Raw genomic sequence first — 20,841 nt, 5'->3', positions numbered from 1 at the left:
ATCACCGAAAATCTTAAAAGACTTTCTCAATAAGCCAAGTTATTGTGCAATTGAAGAAACCAAAGACCTAATGTGTTTCTCAAAAGTAAATTTGCTGTCGAGAATCACACCTAAAATTTCAAGAGTCATACAAAGTTGAGGAAACATTATCAATGTTGAGATTAGGATGTTGAGGAACCACTGTCCTTGACCTACTTACAATCATACTTTGAGTTTTGTTAGGATTTAACTTCATAGTCCATAATTTGCACCATGCACTAATTTCAGCTAGATCTCTGTTAAGGGATTCAGCAACCCCAGATTTACATTCAGGAGATGGAATTGATGCAAAGAGAGTAGCATCATCTGCATATGCAACAAGCTTGTTTTCTAGGCCAAACCACATGTCATGTGTATAAAGTAGGAAAAGTAATGGGCCAAGAACACTTCCCTGTGGAATATCAAATATCACATTCCTATACTTACTATGGTGACCATCAACAACAACTCTTTGCGATCTATTACATGAAAATACAATAATGATGCTAAGAAACGACCCACCCACTCACAACTGTTTGGGTTTGAAAACAAGGGCCTCATGATTAACACGGTCAAAGGCAGCACTAAAATCAAGGCCAATCACACGAACTTTCTGACCACAATGAAGGGATTTCTGTACAGCATTGGAGATTGTAAGAAGGGCATCACATGCTCCAAGGCCTTTACGAAAACCAAATTGCAAACTAGGGAATAGATGATTACCTTCAGCAAACCTATTAAGACGTTTTGCCTAAAGACGTTCAAAATCCTCCGAGCTCTGAAAAAATATGCAACTCCGGGACAATAATATATATGAACACTGAATATCTAAAATGTCTCCTTACTTTAGACTCAAAACAAAAGTGGGTGATTGGATTATTTTTAACAGGAACTAATCTTACTTCGGTTCTTAGTCAGGGGATACGAGCAAAGCTCTGAACTAATTATTGGTGATCGAAATAATACACACTTTACAGAAATATGTTTTAGAAAAAATAATAAATTCAAACAAATTACCACCAAAAATAAATCACTCGAAATGATAAATCTGAACTAAACCTTAGACTAAGAAAACCGATACTTCATAAAAATTATACAATCATTTGTTCCACTGGAAACTATTTTATGGAAATATTTAATTTTGAGATTTTAGGAATAAATGGCACTTTAACACTTATATAAAATAAATAAGAATTACACGCACATATCATCATCATCTCTTCCTACACCTATTGCAGCAAAGGGCCTCGGTTAGACTTCGCCAGTCGTCTCTGTCTTGAGCTTTTAATTCAATACTTCTCCATTCATCATCTCCTACTTCACGCTTTATAGTCCTAGGCCATGTAGGCCTGGGTCTTCCAATTCTTCTAGTGCCTTGTACAGCCCAGTTAAACGTTTGGTGAACTAATCTCTCTTGGGGAGTGTGAAGAGCATGCCCAAACCATCTCCATCTACCCTTCATCATGATCTCATCCACATATGGTACTCGAGTAATCTCTTATAGTTTCATTTCTAATCCTGTCCTGCCATTTAACTCCCAATATCCTTCTGAGGGCTTTATTCTCAAATCTACTAAATCTATTGGAGATTGTTTCTTTGTCATACCATGACTCATGACCATAGAGTAACACCGATCTCACCAAACTTTTATAAAGTCTGATTTTTATATGAAATTTTAGGTGATTTGATTTCCAAATTTTACTTAACCTAGCCATTGTCTGATTTGCTTTTTACTATCTTTCACTAAACTCCAATTCTAAAGACCCTGCATTGGAGATCATTGTTCCTAAATACTTAAATGATTCTACTTCATTAATCCTTTCATCTTCCATTGCATACTCCGTTCTCATCATCTCTATCTTTCTTCTACTTATCTTCAGCTCTCCTCGTGTGATATTTCATGCATTCTGGTAAGCAAGCATTGCAAATCCTGTGGTGTACAGCTAAGAAAGACAGCATCATCAGCATACTCTAGATCTGCTAAACTCCTATTACCAATCCATTCCAATCCTTCCCCACCATCTCTGACTGTTCTACACATTACAAAGTCCATGAGGAGGATAAACAACACAGGTGACAACACATTCCCTTGGAGTACTCCGCTGTTCACTGGAATTCACTTGATAAGACTCCATTAATATTAACTTTGCACTTGCTATGCTCATGAATTGTCTTCATCAAATATACATATATAAGAGGAATTCCATAATAATACAGGATTCTCCACAAAATTGGCCAGTGCACACTATCACACTATCAAAGGCTTTTTCAGTCAACAAATACCATCAAAAGGGGATTTCTATATTCTACGCATTACTGTCCAACGTCTCAAAATGAAAATTTGGTCAGTGCAACTTCTACCTTTTCTAAATCCTGCTTCTTCATGTCAGCTTTTCATCAATCTTTCTCTCCTGTCTCTTAAGAATAAGCATACTATATATTTTCATAACAATTGGCGTAAGTGTTATGCCTCTGTAATTATTGCAATCAGTCAGGTCTCCCTTTTTAGCAATTTCCACCAACACTCCTAACTTCCATTCATCAGGTTTTGCCTCTTCATGCCACATTCTACAAAATAATCTTGTAAGTAGTCTGGGAGTTACTTCATTTTCGGCCTGTATCATATTGGCAGTTATTCCATCGTACCCGGGGCTTTCCATCTCTTTAGTTATTTTAGGATAGCTTCGACTTCAAACACACTGAATTCATTCATGGGTACATCAAGGTCTTCATCAGCTTCAGGTAAACAAGTATTACTCAAATTATTCCCTTTATATGTTCTATTCCTAATCTCCCTAAAATGTTCCATCTAACGTTATCTTTCAACTTCTGTTGCTATAACAGAGCCATCTCTCTTTTTGATGGGTATATGCTTCTTTTTCTTTGCCCCAGTGGAAATTTCTTTAATAATATACTTAACTGTGACTCTTATATCCTTTAGCTCCCACAAGGTGTTGAAAAATAACACTTAAGTTATTTTTTTGTTTTCTGTTTCTTTTTATAATATGGTAATTTGGTAAGTTTGCAAATGATTGTTTTTATTTCAACTTGCATTTTTAGTATTCAAATAATTTTTGTTTACATAAAATGATGACAATTCCTTAATAACCTGTTAAAACTTAAGATGGTTTGGGTCGTTGAAGAGACTTGCTGCTCGTTATAAATTTCTTACAGAAAGGAGAAGTGGACGGCTTTTCATGAAAATAAAAGTTAGTTCTTAGCCATCTTCACCAGTGACAACATTGGATTTGCTGGCCTCTTTATCGTCATGGTGAAAAAATAAGTGATTTGTACCATGGATCCGCATCTTACGTTGCCTTCTCCTTGGAAGCCTCATCAAGAGCCAACACAGCAATTGTGATTTGTTTCCTTTACGAACAGCATACACGGACAGTATGGGTTGTGAGGTACGTCATCATTTTAAAGGTCATTTAAATTTTGTGATTTATAATCCATAGTTCATTTGATAATGAAAGTCCCTTGCTTTGTTTTTAGCCCCCACAAATAAATATACCCTTGGATAATATTCATATCATTTACAATTTTTATGGAATTGCCATATTATAATATCCCAGTCATAATTGAGATTCATTTATCTTCAGTTACTTTGAGCTGGTCAGATAATTTAAATTTTGTATCATATTTTGGTATTCTCTCATTTTTGCCACTTTTACGTTAATTAGTAGTTTATTTACATTAGTTGTTTTGTACTACTTAGGTGGTTATTCGTTCGGCCTTACTGTCAATTTGGCTCGTTGTATACTAGTGATATACTTAATAGACAAAGTGGACACTTGCCTTTAGGTAATTATTATTTGATAATGTTAAGTGAAATCCATTATTGATACAATATATATATATTGGAATGGCATTCCTATGTTTGAATATTTTATTAGTGATTTCGATAATTTTAAGTCACCACTTGAAGCGTAACTGATATTTGGCCTTCTATACTTATCTAGGGGTTCTTGAAAATGGTAATTGGAAGTTGGAGATGCTTGACCATCGCTTTGACCTCCATTTAAGGCGATCATCTTCGACAGCAGCAACAACAGCATTGGTTTTAATTTGAGCAGCAATACATGAAACCACTTTTATTATATATTCAATTTCTTCGTTGTTTAATTAAAGTTTTCAAAGTTCATAATTTTTATGAAGGTTTCATTAAAATAAGATAATTATGCTTTGTATTAATTTTCCAATTACGTTGTAAAGTTTTTCAAGATGGCGCCCAACGTGGGGCTTAAGTAAGGTGCTGTTTTGCTGTCTGGTTAGCTTCCGGGTTGGGGTTTTGTTTGTTTGCGGGTCCATGGTCTATCTTTTAAATTTTATTGAAATGAGTGTAGAGTTAAAGACTCGTAAATATATTCGTGGCCAAGTAACACGGTTGTTTAATGAACATGATAATTTCACGAGTATGAATAAAACTGAGTTGAAGGCTATTCAAATTAAATTGGTATCGTACAGTGATCAGTTGAACAGTCTTAATACTGTAATCCATAAGTCTTTGTATGGAGACGGGACAAATGAAGAGGAGTTCTTATTAGAATTGCAGTCTTGTGATTGTTACTCAGATAAATTAAATACCTGTTTTGCTGTTTTACAATTGATGGATTCTAAGCCTGAGGCCAAGGATTCTGAGACCGCAAGAAGTCTCTTAAAGAGTCCTGTAGTTCCACTTCCGGTTTACGGTAGCACCGAAAGTGAAAATGTTGAAAAATTTCTTGTTGAGTTTGAATCGGCTATTGCCACATATTCGTACACTGAGAGAGATAAACTATTACTTCTCAAGCAACAGGTATCAGGCAGAGCCTCAATTTTACTCGAGAATCTTGAAATTTCAAAGCAGACCTATACTGATGCTAAGAAATTGCTTAAAGAAGCACTGGCCTCTCGTTCGCTGCAAAAATTCAATGTAATTAAGCAATTAAGTGAAATGAAGCTTGAGTACGGCACTGATCCTTTTTCCTATATTGGAAAAATTACTAATGTAACTGAAACTTTTTCTACATTGGAAATTAAAGTAGATGATATTTTGCAGTATTTCATCTGGCAAGGCATGAATGACTCCTTTAAAGCTCAGCTAATAAATGTGACAAATCATGTACGTCCATCACTTGAGGAGATAAAGGAAAAATTCTTTGAAGCATCTGAACGTTATATGGACGTCACAAGGAAGTTTAATGAAAGGAGGAGACAAGGAGGAAAATCTTCTACATCACTTGCAGTTAATGTTAAATATGAGGATAATGAAACTAACAGAATTAGTACTGCTGACGCCGCTTCTCCGAGGAAAAGGTGCACTCTTTGCCAGGAAAACCATGCAACACTTAAGTGCATAAAATATAAAGAACCTGAGCATAAGCTGAGACGCTTAGAAGAACTTAATGGTTGCAAGAGATGTGCTAACATTGGACATACCACTGACAAATGCAAGTTTAAATTCTTTAAGAAATGCTATTTTTGTAAGGGTTGGCATTTTTCATTTTTGTGTGATCATCAAGGTGAAAAATCTCATGATGAAAAACTACAAATGAATGCGAGAGGTAGCAAGGAAGTAAAAGCAGGTAATTCAAAACACAGGGAAACCTCAAGTGATGTAATGATTATAACTAAGGCTTTGCATACCACTGATGGCGCCTCTGTTTTGCCAACTTTTACCTGTGAAATGTTGAATGGAGCCCTTGTTAGAGGTTTGAAGGACTGTGGCTGTCAGACCAGTTTTGTAACTGAAAAACTTGCAAGTGATAATAGGTTGAAAGTGTTAGAAGATAATGTCTCTTTAACAGTCAATGGTTTTAATTCAAGTAAGAAGTATAAATCCAAGATAGTTGAATTAAAGTGCAACTTTAATGATAAGGCATGTGTAATACATGCATTGTGTGTACCAAGCATAGATATAAATTTGTCATTGCCAGGAATTTCAGAAGTAGCCAGGGCCTTTGCCAAAAAAGGCTTCAAATTAGCTGATAAATATTTGACTGATGGTAGTGATAAAATAAAGGATATTGACTTGATACTCGGTACAAATGATGCCCATTGTTTATTAGATTTTTCAGTAAAATTTGGCAATGATCACCCATCTGTTTATTTGGGATCAGCTGCAGGAGTGATGTTAATGGGTAATGTCAAGATTATGCAACAGAATCTACCTTATCTTTCAAAGGATTTTTCTTGTTCTTGGTGTTCGGAGCACTCTCGCTCGGTTGCCGATTATGAGGAAACATGTGAGTTAAATGGAAACAAATCCCCTGTATTTGATGGCATAGATGAATGCTGCAAGTATATTGGATTTGGAAGTTCTATGGGTGAGCCAAGTGGCTTAAGTTTGGAATGCGAGGTGGAGGTTCAAGCTAACTTCGCTATTTTAAATGAAAAAGGTATGATTGAAGAATCAGAGCTGAAACGTGCAACTGAGGAGATGCTGCGATCTGTGTATGAGAAATCTATTTATGAACCAGACCCTGAAGATGGAAATTTGATGTCAGATTGTAATGCAAATTTGATTAAGTTTACCCTTGATAACGCAAGAAGAAACGAGGAAGGAAGGCTAGAGATGCCTCTTCTATGGAATGAAAAGAGCTGTCATTTGCTTGGACGGAATTTCAACCTTGCAAAGGCTGTATTGAGGTCCAACACGAGAAAATTACAAAGGAACAAGGCAAATTTGGAACTTATGAATGAAAATTTTAAAGAACAAGCAAAACTTGGGATAATTGAAAGAGTACCAAATCTAGAAAGGTACATGGATGAGCATCCTGAGTGCAGTTTTTTAGCACACATGGGAGTTTTTAGACTAGATCGGGAAACAACAAAATGCAGAGTTGTTTTCCTGTCCAATGTTTGTGAACCTAGCAGGTCCAGTGTGATGACGGTCAATCATAATCAGGCTATGTATGCTGGCCCATCACTCAATCAAAAGATAACGTCTGCAATGCTTCATTTGAGATTTGGATCTAAATTACTCATCTTCGATATTAAGAAAGCATTCAATCAAATAGCACTCAGTGAGCTTGATCAGCAGAAGTTACTCTTTTTGTGGTATAAGAATGTTAAGAAAGGGGATTTCTCTATAGTTGCCTACAAAAATGTTCGTCTTCCTTTTGGACTTCGATGCAGTCCTACAATTTTGATGTTGGCTCTTTTCAAAATTTTAGTACTGGATAGCAAGAATGATAATCCTAGACTAAGAAATGCAAAATGGATAATGTATCAGCTCTTCTATATGGATAATGGTGGATTTACTTGTGAATCATCTGAAACCTTGAATTGGATATATGAGATTTTACAGGGTATTTTTGGTCCTTACGAATTTGAACTACAGCAGATGTTTTCTAATGATTCTACACTACAAGATAAAATTGATGGAGAAAATATGCAATCGGATGTAGGATGCAAGAAATCTGAGATGGAGGTGAAATTACTTGGGATGATCTGGAATCGAGGGAGTGATACAATTTCAACCAGGAAATTGTGCCTTGATGAAAAGGCTAATACAAAAAGGGAAATTTTGCGATCCATTGCATCTAATTATGATGTTTTCAACATAAATGGTCCTCTTCTTAACAGAGCTAGACTTTTTATGCAGGACTTGCAATGTGAGAGGACGCTTGGATGGGATACACAACTTAGAGACTTTCAACAAAAGGAATGGAAAAATATTGCAAACCAAGTAAATTCTGCTCCTGTTTTTGAGCTTCAGAGATGTGTTGGTGAAAGGACAGATGAATATAAACTTGAGGCTTATGTTGATGCTAGCAAAAGAGTTTATGGAGTTGTTGTATATTTATGCAATATAAGAAGTGGTGAAAGAAGCTTTGTATTAGCGAAAAACAAACTCATTGGATCCAAATTGCATGAAAAGTCCATTCCTTCACTCGAATTACAGGCTATATGTTTGGGTACAGAGGTTTTGTTGGATACCTATAATGAACTGAGTGGCACACAGTGCCTGGTGCCCATCAAAATAGTTGACTTGGGGATATTCTCAGATAGTTTTGTTGCCCTGTCGTGGCTTAAGTCATTTTCTCATAGGTTTGATAAAATGCAGAAAAGGTCAGTGTTCGTAATGAACAAACTGAATCATATAATAAAGCTATGTGAGGGGAGAAGTGTTGGATTCTCCTTCGTGAGTGGAATGGACAACCCAGCCGACAAAATTACACGATGTCTGTCATTCAAAAGCTTAATGAAGTCTAATTACCATAAGGATCCCAATATACGTGATCTCGATCAAGCTAGTAGAAGTGACATTTTAGGTTTCAAGGTACCAATGGTCGAGAATTTAGAACCCATTGAGGCATATACTGCATCAACCCGTATAAAAGAAAGCCAAACTGTAAAACTAGAGCACTTAATACCTCTAGATAGATATTCAAATATGAATAAGTTGATATCTATACATGCGAAAGTTCTGGAATGCTGGGATCGATGGAAAGGGTTTATAAACAAGTCACATGGCTTTGATAAGAAGGACCTCCGCTCTAAGGCTTTGACTCAAATCATCTCTAGGGATCAACAAATAAATTTTCCAGATGTTATTGACTATTTAAGTAGTAACTCTAAAACCAAGATGGCTATGCCTAATTTGATATCACAGTTGAATTTGTATCCAGACACTCATAATTTAATAAGAGTGAATTGTAAATTTAATGAGAAGCGCAGTGTAACCAACCAAACTTATCCTATTCTTTTATCAAGAGAGAGTACTCTAACAAAACTTATTATATTGGATGAACATTTGCTTTTGAAACATGCTGGTTGCTATGCCCTTTTGACAGAATTACGGAGGAAATTCTGGATACCAAAATTCTTCTCAACAGTTAAAAGGATTCTGAAGGAATGTGTTGTATGCCGGAGATATAACCAAAGACCTGTCAAACTTAATCAATCAGCCTATAGGGAATTTAGATTGAGTCCATCTGATAAACCTTTTGGTAATGTATACCTTGATTATTGTGGTCCATTTTATGTGAGACAAGGGAAAGATAAAGTCAAGGTTTGGATCCTTGTTATTTCATGCATGTTCACACGAGCAGTTAATCTTAAGATCTGTATGGATATGACAGTTGAAGAGTTTTTGCGTGCTTTGTCACTGCATTCTTTTGAATATGGAGTCCCTCAGTTTATAGTAAGTGATTTGGGTACGCAAATAGTGGCAGGAGCCAATATTGTTCAGGATTTCCTGAAGGATGCCGAGACTGTTCAGTATTTAACTGATAATAATGTTGAGAAAGTCCATTTTCAACAGTACTATAAGGGCTGCAGTCAGCTTGGAGGATTGGTTGAGAGCGTAGTCAAAATGACCAAGCATATGATACGGAAGTCAATCAGAAATAATGTCATTGAATTTAGGGATTTTGAATATCTTGTTTGTCATGCTGTACATTTGATCAATAGAAGGCCGATTGCATTTAAAGAAGCATTAAGAGATTGTTCCAATAATGTACCTATCCCTATAACGCCAGAGGAACTTATTCATGGATATTCATTGGTCTCTTTGAATATTATTCCCGCATTACAAGCTGACCCTGATTCTGATGAGGATTTTCAGGTTGCCTTTGATGTTGTACATAAAATTAAAACATCTTATGAGAAGCTGAAACAAATTAGAACTAACTTGCTGGAAATCTATCATCGGGAATTCATGAACACTTTAATTAAACAAGCTACTGATAAGAAGGATAGATATGCTCCTGTAAACCATAAACAAATCAGTATCGGCGATATTGTGCTGATTAAGGATGATGGATATAAACCTGTTAATTATCCTATGGGAATTGTCAAAAAAGTTTTCAAGAATATCAACGGAGAGGTAACTGCTGCGAAAGTTCTGAAGGGTAAAACCAATGAAATAACTAAAAGGCATGTTACTTCTTTAATACCACTCTTGAGGAAGGAGTCTGATGAGGATGCTGTAGGATCAGATGATGATGATGATGATGCTGTAGCATCGAAAGAAGAGATTCCAGGCATGGACGTTTCTAGGAAACGTCCACAGAGAAAAGCTGCTGAGATATCACGGCAAAAATTCAAAACCATTCTAAACGATGATATTTCAGACTAATTATATTTTTTTCTTTATTTGATCAAATTTACATAATTCTTATGTAGAATTTGATTTCTTCCCCGGGAGTGTTGAAAAATAACACTTAAGTTATTTTTTTGTTTTCTGTTTCTTTTTATAATATGGTAATTTGGTAAGTTTGCAAATGATTGTTTTTATTTCAACTTGCATTTTTAGTATTTAAATAATTTTTGTTTACATAAAATGATGACAATTCCTTAATAACCTGTTAAAACTTAAGATGGTTTGGGTCGTTGAAGAGACTTGCTGCTCGTTATAAATTTCTTACAGAAAGGAGAAGTGGACGGCTTTTCATGAAAATAAAAGTTAGTTCTTAGCCATCTTCACCAGTGACAACATTGGATTTGCTGGCCTCTTTATCGTCATGGTGAAAAAATAAGTGATTTGTACCATGGATCCGCATCTTACGTTGCCTTCTCCTTGGAAGCCTCATCAAGAGCCAACACAGCAATTGTGATTTGTTTCCTTTACGAACAGCATACACGGACAGTATGGGTTGTGAGGTACGTCATCATTTTAAAGGTCATTTAAATTTTGTGATTTATAATCCATAGTTCATTTGATAATGAAAGTCCCTTGCTTTGTTTTTAGCCCCCACAAATAAATATACCCTTGGATAATATTCATATCATTTACAATTTTTATGGAATTGCCATATTATAATATCCCAGTCATAATTGAGATTCATTTATCTTCAGTTACTTTGAGCTGGTCAGATAATTTAAATTTTGTATCATATTTTGGTATTCTCTCATTTTTGCCACTTTTACGTTAATTAGTAGTTTATTTACATTAGTTGTTTTGTACTACTTAGGTGGTTATTCGTTCGGCCTTACTGTCAATTTGGCTCGTTGTATACTAGTGATATACTTAATACGCAAAGTGGACCATTGCCTTTAGGTAATTATTATTTGATAATGTTAAGTGAAATCCATTATTGATACAATATATATATATATTGGAATGGCATTCCTATATTTGAATATTTTATTAGTGATTTCGATAATTTTAAGTCACCACTTGAAGCGTAACTGATATTTGGCCTTCTATACTTATCTAGGGGTTCTTGAAAATGGTAATTGGAAGTTGGAGATGCTTGACCATCGCTTTGACCTCCATTTAAGGCGATCATCTTCGACAGCAGCAACAACAGCATTGGTTTTAATTTGAGCAGCAATACATGAAACCACTTTTATTATATATTCAATTTCTTCGTTGTTTAATTAAAGTTTTCAAAGTTCATAATTTTTATGAAGGTTTCATTAAAATAAGATAATTATGCTTTGTATTAATTTTCCAATTACGTAGTAAAGTTTTTCAAGACAAGGTTACCGAACGGTTAAGCAAAATAAATACCCTTCACCGTTTAACCTAATTATACAGGGCCAGTTACAAAAATTCATACTATAAAATGTACTTACATTAACGCACTACACTTTTAACTTAGGCACACAATAATATCACAAATGTTTGAACAACACTATACATGGTATATGTTGGAGAGAAATCACTATACATGTTTGAGAGGAAAACACTATTCACGTTTGAGAGGAATTATGTAGTGGCTGGAGAGAGGACTGGCTGACGGCTTTTTCAAAGGGATAAGCTGGATCTCTCTCTGCTTCCTATGCATTACTAGGCTCTATATATATCATTCTAACTAGATCCAGAATCTTCCAGTTCGACCGTCTGGAAGCGTGGGGCATGGTCTAGTGGCGTCAAGGTGGCCAACTTGGCATTTTGAAGTAGGGTACTAACGTTGTTTGCGTGGCAATTCTTGCAGCTAACTCCACCAACTTCATATCGAAATGTTTGAAAAAAAAAATCTAGTCTAGAATCTTCATGCATTTTCCAACCACGTGGAAATATGATACAATCCTAGCGTGTGTGTGTCATACAACATATCTTTTAACAAGATTACATAAGACCTCATAACAATACAATGTTTAATGAAAATTCAATCTTTTAAAATAATGTGAATTTACATATACGGAATTGAATGAAAATACAGTTAAAGTCATGGTGACAGTCTTATTCAATTTACATTCATTATCTAATCCTATATGAGTAGAACTCACCTTACGAGCTGGCTTTACATATCTTAAATACACAAATAAAATACGTGAATGAAATAATCTACTCTTATGTCAGACTAGCTTCGTAAGATACTTCCCCCAAAAAAGATTATTTATTCCAGGCCTGAACCCATGAATTCAGAGTAGGCTCGTTGATGCTTCTTAAGCTTGGAAAACATAAAACAGACTGGGTGAAGAATTACTTCCTTGCCTTCTTGCAATAGGTCAGGTCCAATTCCATTATCCGATGCATCCACTTGGATAAGGAATTGATTTTTTAAATCAGGTGCTTACAGTATTGGCTTTGAAGTTAATATGGCTATCCTTTGAATTTTCCTTCTTCCTAGTATTTCGATAACGTAGGTCAGGTCACTGATCTTCTCCAAAATCCGGAATGGTTCTTGGAACTTGTTGGTGAGAGGGAATCTCTTTATTGGTAAGTAAGTGACTGGAGAGAGAACTGGCTAATGTTGACTCTTTCAAAGGGATAGTCTGGATCTCATTTTGCATCCTATGCATTCCTAGGCTCTATATATATCATCCTAATTAATTCCAGAATCTTCCAGTTCAGCCATCTGGAAGCATTGGGGCATGGTCTAGCAGCTTTAAGGTTGCCATGTTAGTATTTTGAAGTAGGGTACTAATGTCGCTTGCGAGGTAACTCACTCAGCTAACTCCGTCAACCTCCTCTTGTAACATTAAAAAAAAGAAAATTAGTTTTAGTCTTGAATCTCAATGCCTTTTCTAACCACGTGGAAACATAATGCAATCCCTAGCGTGTGTGTCATACTGTATATTAACAAAATTACATAAGACTTCGTAACAAAACTACATGAAATTAAAATTTAATTCTTTCAAATAACGTAAATGTACATATACGGAACTGAATGAAAATACAATTAAGGGAGTGACAACATTCTTATGTAATTTACATACATTACTTAATCTTACATGAGTGGAAATCACCTTACATCTCTTAAATTCACAAATAAAATACGTGAATGAAATAAGCTACTCTTATGTCAGACTAGCTTCGTAAGAATATATATATATATAAATATATATATATATAAATATATATATATATATATATATATATATATATATATATATATATATATATATATATATATATATATATATATATATATATGTGTGTGTGTGTGTGTGTGTGTGTGTGTGTGTGTGAAGAATTCATGGCAGTGTCTCTTTTTTAAATATTTAATTTATCAATTTTAAAAAGGAGCCAGTAAATTCACATAGCATATGCAGAACGTATCTAAATATGCAAATATGATACTTTTACAATAGATATTTTACGTTACCTTTAATACTTACGTTTACTAATTGCTCTATACATCACAATTTATGGAATTAGTATATTTACAAAAAAAAAAAAAAAAAAAAAAAAAAAAATCTAAGACAATTTTTCATCTTTCATTGATCAAAACCTAGAAACAACTCTAATAATCTCCTTTACCTTTAAAGACACAGTAAGTTTTTAAAAATATTTTTAACATTGATGGGTAAATTGTTTCTACATATCGTATGATTATACTAAGACCCACTTGGTGTATTTTTTGCTACATCTCAATGAGAATTTTTTTTTCTGAAGGAGATACATTGTCATCCCTGCTATACACGATTTATATATTCATTGAGAAGAACATTTAATGTGTTTACCCGTTTCTCCGTTTTACATGGGTAATCCATCAACAATATTTGTATTGGTTCTGCTACTTTTACTTCACATATTTTTTAAATAAAGTTTTGAAATCACTCCCTGAGGGTTTAACATACACACAAAAATGAACGCGTATAAGATTTTCTACTTCCACACACTTGTTGCAGAAATTATCTCTTACATTCAGTACTCTAAGCATTTCTTTTATGGCCAATGATTCATAAAAAAAAAAAATTTACATTAACTTTTTTGGTACCATATTTATACATTTAGATTATCCATATATCCGACCCGCTAAAGAGCGGATATATCTCCAATACAACTGTCATATGTTTTGTTATTGAAGACCTGTAGATATTTTTGTTTATAATATGTGGAAAGTTGGACATTCTTATCAATTTCATTTGCATATCAGCAATATAATTGTAGAAAGGGGAAGCTGAGTTACATACATAACGATAATTTTCTAAAGAAAACATTTGATTTATTATAAAACTTGTAAAATAAAAGGCTGACTGCCTTCCATAGCTTTCAGATTGATAATCTTCAAATTAGTGCATTTTTAATAGGAACTTGATTTAACAAGGTCTTAGTATAAAAAGGGAACTTTATAATTAATTTTGATTATACATAAAACATCATCATAAGCCAATATGCTCCCAAAATTCTACATTTAATTTTTATCAACCTTTACTTTGTTAGAATTAAAGCTTTGTTAATAATTTTGTAATTGTCAAGTATATGATATTCACATTGAACTAGGCACTTTGGAATAAAAAAAAAATTCCTAGATTCTTCTTTTTGATACTTTAACTCTGCCGGAAAGTCAGATATCGAAAATTCATCTATTACGAAACCAACACACTAACTTAGAACAAGCTTCTCTTGCAAAGTTCGAACCTCGCTACCCTTCAAAACTTTCAAGCCACACCTCCAGTTATTATTCTAGTTTCCGAAATAGAAGATAATTAAATTCTAATTAACCTAGTTCCAAGGAAATCAATTTCATTTACCTTTTTTAAGTTCAGTCCTTTTTCAGTGTGTAGCAAAAAACAAAGGCACTTAAAACTAGTTAGGTTAACAAATACATTACATTCTTTTTAAATATCATCAAACGAAGACAAAGGTGGTGCAAAATAATTCCAGATTACTCCCTCTTATTACTTTTTTTTTTTTTTGCTTTTCTTCTCTACGCTAGCCTACTCCTTAAGTTATAATTATCATGACATACGATATGTCATCCTCGTTGCGTAATTAATATATAAATATTTTCCAAGTTCGATATTTAGTCTTAATTATCAGGACATTCAATATCCCATCGCTGTCACCAAATTATTGTATATTTTGTTCAGGATGAATATTAAGGCATAAGATCTTTGCTGCTTACCTGAAAAACTTATTGATAATAATAATGTCATCCGATATCCTATCCTCGTTGCCAGTTTATTATATATTTTGTTCAAGTTAAATGTTAAGAACCAAGATCTCTGCTTCTCACCTGAAATGTTTAGTAATAATGATCATGGCATCTGGTGTGCCATACTCGTCGCAAAATTATTGTATATTTTGTTCAAGTTGAAAGATAAGCAAAAGATCTCTGGTGCTTATCTTAAAAACATATTATCAATAGCTATGACATCCGATATCCCCTCGTCGCCAAAATATTGTACATTTTTTCAAGGTTAAAGTTTAGCATAAGATATCTGCTGATTACCTGAAATTTAGTTATCGTGGTCAGGCTGATGCATTGGAATTATCAACAATTTTCAGTGTTTTAGTGGGGATGCCATTCCTGGTCTAAAAGGAGCAGACAGATTGCAAAATACTCTATTGTTCGTAAATTTCTGATATGAGAGTGAGGAAGGTGATTGCTCCCCTTGCCTCCACTTTGCTCTCTTCTTCACACACAGGGGCTGAGGCAACGCCAACTCCAATCACTATAACAATCATCTCGAATATCAAACTCGATATTGTTACCTACTGCACGTATACTGCCAACTTCACATCCACAGGTACACCCTGGTACCAGACTCAATCTTCAATGGTGACAAGGAGTGTTCTTTGTAAACGAACCTTATAAATCATTCTTACAAACTCATTTTATTTCTCGATAGTTCATAAGAATTATAAAATGATATTTTGCCAGTTTGATTTTATCATTATGGATACATTGTACGCAATGTACTGCTGGTACCAGATAAGAGTTAACAGCTAAAGTGTAAGGCTTGAAACGTATGTGATATAGTTAGAAACTTAGTAACTGCATTGCAAAGTTTAAAAAGATCATACCCACTAAAGTCAATTCTTTTTTAGTGAAGTAGATTTGCACCGACTTGCAGGGGTGCCCTTTCAGCTCGGAAAAGTTTCCTGATCGCTGATTGGGTGGACAAGATAATTCTAACCAATCAGATAGCCTGAAACTTTTCAGAGCTAAAGGAGCACTGCTGCAAGTCAGTGCAAATGCGCCTCATTAAAAAAAAATGAGTATAGAGAGACGTCATTCAGTACCCTCTTAAGCCTGCATATATCGTTTGTTAGATAGTTAATTTTACCTACATGCTTATCCCCAAACCATTGAATAAAAATCTTAGTTCAAAAGTCATTTCATTAATGGAAAATCCGAATTTCATTCTAAAGTCTTAAATATGTAAAACCTAAAAGAAAAATTCCCAATCATCTACAAGGAAATTCCAGATTCTCACGGCAATGTCAGGAACAAGGGCAAGTGCTTGAGGATTCATCTGTGCAGCATAAACCAACCTGAAGTTTTTCTATGAAATCAAGAGTTTTGATTATCATAAAGGATTCCCAGCAACATATACTGCCAAGGTCAGGGTAAACAAGGGTTTGCAATGTTATATAACCATGTCTCCGTATGAGGGGTTTCACCACAAAAGAAATGAAAACGGGGAAAAAGTTACATTGTAAAATGCATAGAATCAGGTAGGCCTTAAATATTTCCCTACTGGAAGTTAAAAAGTCACTTACCTTGCATTTTGGGGTCCTACAATATTGTCGTGTGCCGAGGACGCAATGATGGCCTCATCTGGGATCGCCATTGATTCCATGCCCAATGCCTTATTGCAGTCATCTGGAACACACAAGAAACAAGCCATTGTAACTCGACAATAGCGCAAGTCATTTTTTTTTCTTTCACCTATAATATCTCATCGAAGTTCAAGAAACAAATATGCCAGTTGGTACTTCAAAAATAGATCAGTGATCTTAATGGTTGAAATAAATAATTAAATCTAAAGATGCACAGCTTGTGACTCACCCGTCCAGAGGGCCAGGGCTCCATGATGAGGGAAAACCAAGGAGAGGGCCACAACCATTAAGATGTAGCGAGGGAGGTGTAGCAATCCTTTGGAGGCAGACCACCTCTTAACCACTCGATCCATAGCCTCTAAGAGAACCCTCCTTTTCCCGCCTCTTAGCAATCACGCATAGCCTCCCGAAGAGAGCCACCTGTGACCCCCTTAAACACAACAGAACTGTCTAGTCATACATCTTTTTTTTCACCCTTCTTTCTTGACTTTCTGGGGGACGCACCATGCACCCAGCCTCCTCTCTTCAAGAAATAATAACCAGTGGTTATTTATGAAAATCAAAAGTAACTAGTGCCCATGACCATTTGCCCTCTTCCCACTTAGCCAAATGCAAAAATATCCCTGTCAGAAACCACAAACACTTCAAAGGCACCTTTTCCCCAGTTCTATCTTTGGAACACCTCAAATGAACACTTTTTAGCTGTCACTCGGGGCTTTTATAAGGCCTTGCTTCTAAACTCATGATGCACCTAAAGACGGCCTGATGATGACCACCAAGTTTGTTCTCCTTTTATCTATAAGGAAAATGCTAGAAATTTTCAGGGCATGAACAAAAGCACTATCAACGAGGGACTAAAAGGGCACTATTTCTCTCTCCCTCCACACGAGAAATGGTCAAATAAGGGAAAAAAAACACTGAGTGCCAAAAGATAAGAGCACATACTTTACACTGTGGGTATCGAGGCACCAGCGGTGAAGATTCTGAGCACGTGAATTGTGGAAGGCAGCCGCAATAAAGGTGACATTGATATAAAAGTTGAATGGAATATCATCATAAATGTCATGATTTGTAACTGGGACTCTTCATCTAATCAGGTTGTGTACCTCCAAGCTCTGCATTCCACACTGGTGATTCCTCTTGTCTCTGAAAAAGAATGGAAATTTTCTTTTATTTACATATTTTAACAGCAGTTTCCTTATATTACCATTTAAATCAGTCTTTTAAATTCTAGCAATATCACAACAATCGTCTTGTGTGTGTATATATATATATATATATATATATATATATATATATATATATATATATATATATATATATATACTATATATATACAGTATATATATTTATATACATACATATGCATATACATATATATATATACATATATAGATATATATGTATATATATACATATATATGTATAAATATACATATATATACATATATATATAAATATAGTATATATATACATATATATACGTATATATATCAATATACATATATACATATAGCATATATATACATATATATACACATACATACATATATACATATATATGCATATACATACATATATGTATATACAGTATATACATATATACATATATATATATGTATAAAAATACATATATAAATATATGTATACACATACATAGATATATATATATATAAATATATATAATGTATATACATATATATACACATATATATATATATGTACATATTTATATACTATATATATACATATATAGCCTATATGTATATATAGTTATACATATATACACATATATATATACACATATACATATTTATATGCATATATATACATATTTATATACATATATACATATGTATATATATACATATATATATATATATACATATATACATATACATATATATACACATATATATATATATTTATATATATATATAGTACACACACCTATATATATTTATATACATATGCATACACACACACACACACACACATATATATATATATATATATATATATACACAGTACATACACCTATACATATTTATATACATATGCATACATATATAGACATATATATGCATACATATATATACATACACATATATACATATATATACATATATATACATACATATATATACGTATATGTATGTATATATATACATACATATATATGCAAACATATATATGTATATATATACATACATATATATATATATATATACATATATGTACATATATATATATATATATATATATATATATATATATATATATATATATATATACAGTATATACATATATATATACAGTATATATATATATATATATATATATATATATATATATATATAGAACCAATGGCTACATACTTGTACGAGAACTAACACGTGTGCGCGTGCGCGCGCACACACACACACACACACACACACACACATATATATATATATATATATATATATATATATATATATATATATATATATAAACTCTTGTAAACTATGTTTCGAGATGCAGAGTTGGAATTAACCAATGAAGGTTTATCAAATTCCGTGATGTAACATCAATATATATTGTTCTTTGCACTTTTCAACCTCCAAATTGCCTTTCTTAAATACTTGATAAAGAAATCCAAAAGTTTGTTAACCAAACGTTACTGGACCCTTAAAGTCATCTAATTTCAACATTCATCATATCCTCACCAAACGGTACTATGACTGCATTAATTCTAGACACTTCTCCTTTCATAACTTTTATTTTGGGATCCAACTCTCAAATTCTTATTGTCCTCTCTACCCATCTACAATAAATCTCAAAACGCTGTTCACACGTAAAATAAATGACATAGGAAACATATGAATGCTCTGTCACAGGCGATGGAAAATTCTTTTCCTATTATATATAAAATTATGAATACACTAAACACTGAAAAAGGGTAATTAAATAAGACCATATTACATTCCGCGATTTGAAAATAAGCGTACTCAAAATAGAAAGTTATACTCTCTCTCTCTCTCTCTCTCTCTCTCTCTCTCTCTCTCTCTCTCTCTCTCTCTCTCTCTCTCTCTCTCTCAGACACCATATACAATGATATAAAATCCATAACATAGATATCTATATTGAGACATATGCACAGCTAAATTAAGGAATATACCTATAAGAGGCCTTATAAACTGCAAAATGAATAACTGAGAGTCTGCGTAGGCCGCAATGGTTATCGATTGAATATTGATATATACTGTAGTTACATCAATATTAAAGCGACATCACAAAAGCAGTAGTCAAGCACACCGATAGTTCATAGTAAAAGTCATTCCATTTCAAATAATTACCTGGTCTTTTGTTCCTCATATGCGGTAATTAAAAATAGATATGTTACCAAATGGAAAATTAAAGTATTAGCGCACAAAAAAGTAAAGGAAACAAGGAATATATCTCGCATAATAAACTGCCGAAAATAATAGTATAAATACTTCCATCAGACGATTTCTTTCCAGGCAAGAAATGTAGCTCTCTCCTTGAGTCTCTCTCGCATCAAAACTCATACTGAGTCCTTACATCAAGAGCTTTAAAGACACAGCTTCTTCCACATCTCTCTCTCTCTCTCTCTCTCTCTCTCTCTCTCTCTCTCTCTCTCACACACGTGCGTCGGTTTGACTTCGTATGCTCATTCCCCATCACTATAAGGAAGTATCTACTAAAACGATTTTTCGTTGCCTCTTTAAACACCTTGATCAGTTTAGGACTTCTAGAAGTTGCTTGCTTTCTATAACAATCATTTTATTTTGATTTTTCAGATCATCGCATTAATCATAACAACAACAACAACAACAGCAATAATAATAATAATAATAATAATAATAATAATAATAATAATAATAATAATAATAATAATAATAATAATAATAATAAGGGTGATGAAA

At 33.7% G+C, this 20,841-nt stretch overlaps 2 protein-coding genes across 3 annotated transcripts in view; one reads left to right on the top strand and one right to left on the bottom strand.

Moving 5' to 3' along the window:
* LOC137620344 (discoidin domain-containing receptor 2-like) overlaps nt 1-18,060 on the bottom strand; it is a 386,470-nt gene extending 368,410 nt beyond the window's left edge. Inside the window, exons 1-2 of the mRNA XM_068350578.1 lie at nt 17,142-18,060; nt 16,853-16,955 (exon numbers count right to left, since the gene is read on the bottom strand). Of these exons, the coding sequence (XP_068206679.1) occupies nt 16,853-16,955; nt 17,142-17,265 (227 nt within the window). The 5' untranslated portion in view covers nt 17,266-18,060. The remainder of the gene's footprint in view (nt 1-16,852; nt 16,956-17,141) is intronic.
* On the top strand, nt 9,480-11,317 carry LOC137619719 (uncharacterized). Of its 2 annotated transcripts, XM_068350009.1 has the most exons (3): nt 9,480-10,608; nt 10,920-11,005; nt 11,166-11,317. In XM_068350009.1, exon 1 carries the CDS (start codon nt 9,665-9,667, stop codon nt 10,082-10,084), a length of 420 nt encoding a protein of 139 aa, XP_068206110.1. In that variant the 5' UTR covers nt 9,480-9,664; the 3' UTR covers nt 10,085-10,608; nt 10,920-11,005; nt 11,166-11,317. The 2 variants fall into 2 exon arrangements, with proteins under 2 accessions (XP_068206110.1, XP_068206111.1); XM_068350010.1 differs by lacking the exon at nt 10,920-11,005.
* Nucleotides 18,061-20,841: the final 2,781 nt, after the last annotated feature.

The sequence above is a fragment of the Palaemon carinicauda genome, chromosome 26, assembly GCF_036898095.1.
Source record: "Palaemon carinicauda isolate YSFRI2023 chromosome 26, ASM3689809v2, whole genome shotgun sequence".
Lineage (NCBI taxonomy): Eukaryota > Metazoa > Arthropoda > Malacostraca > Decapoda > Palaemonidae > Palaemon > Palaemon carinicauda.
This window is presented reverse-complemented; position numbering and strand designations above follow the sequence as displayed.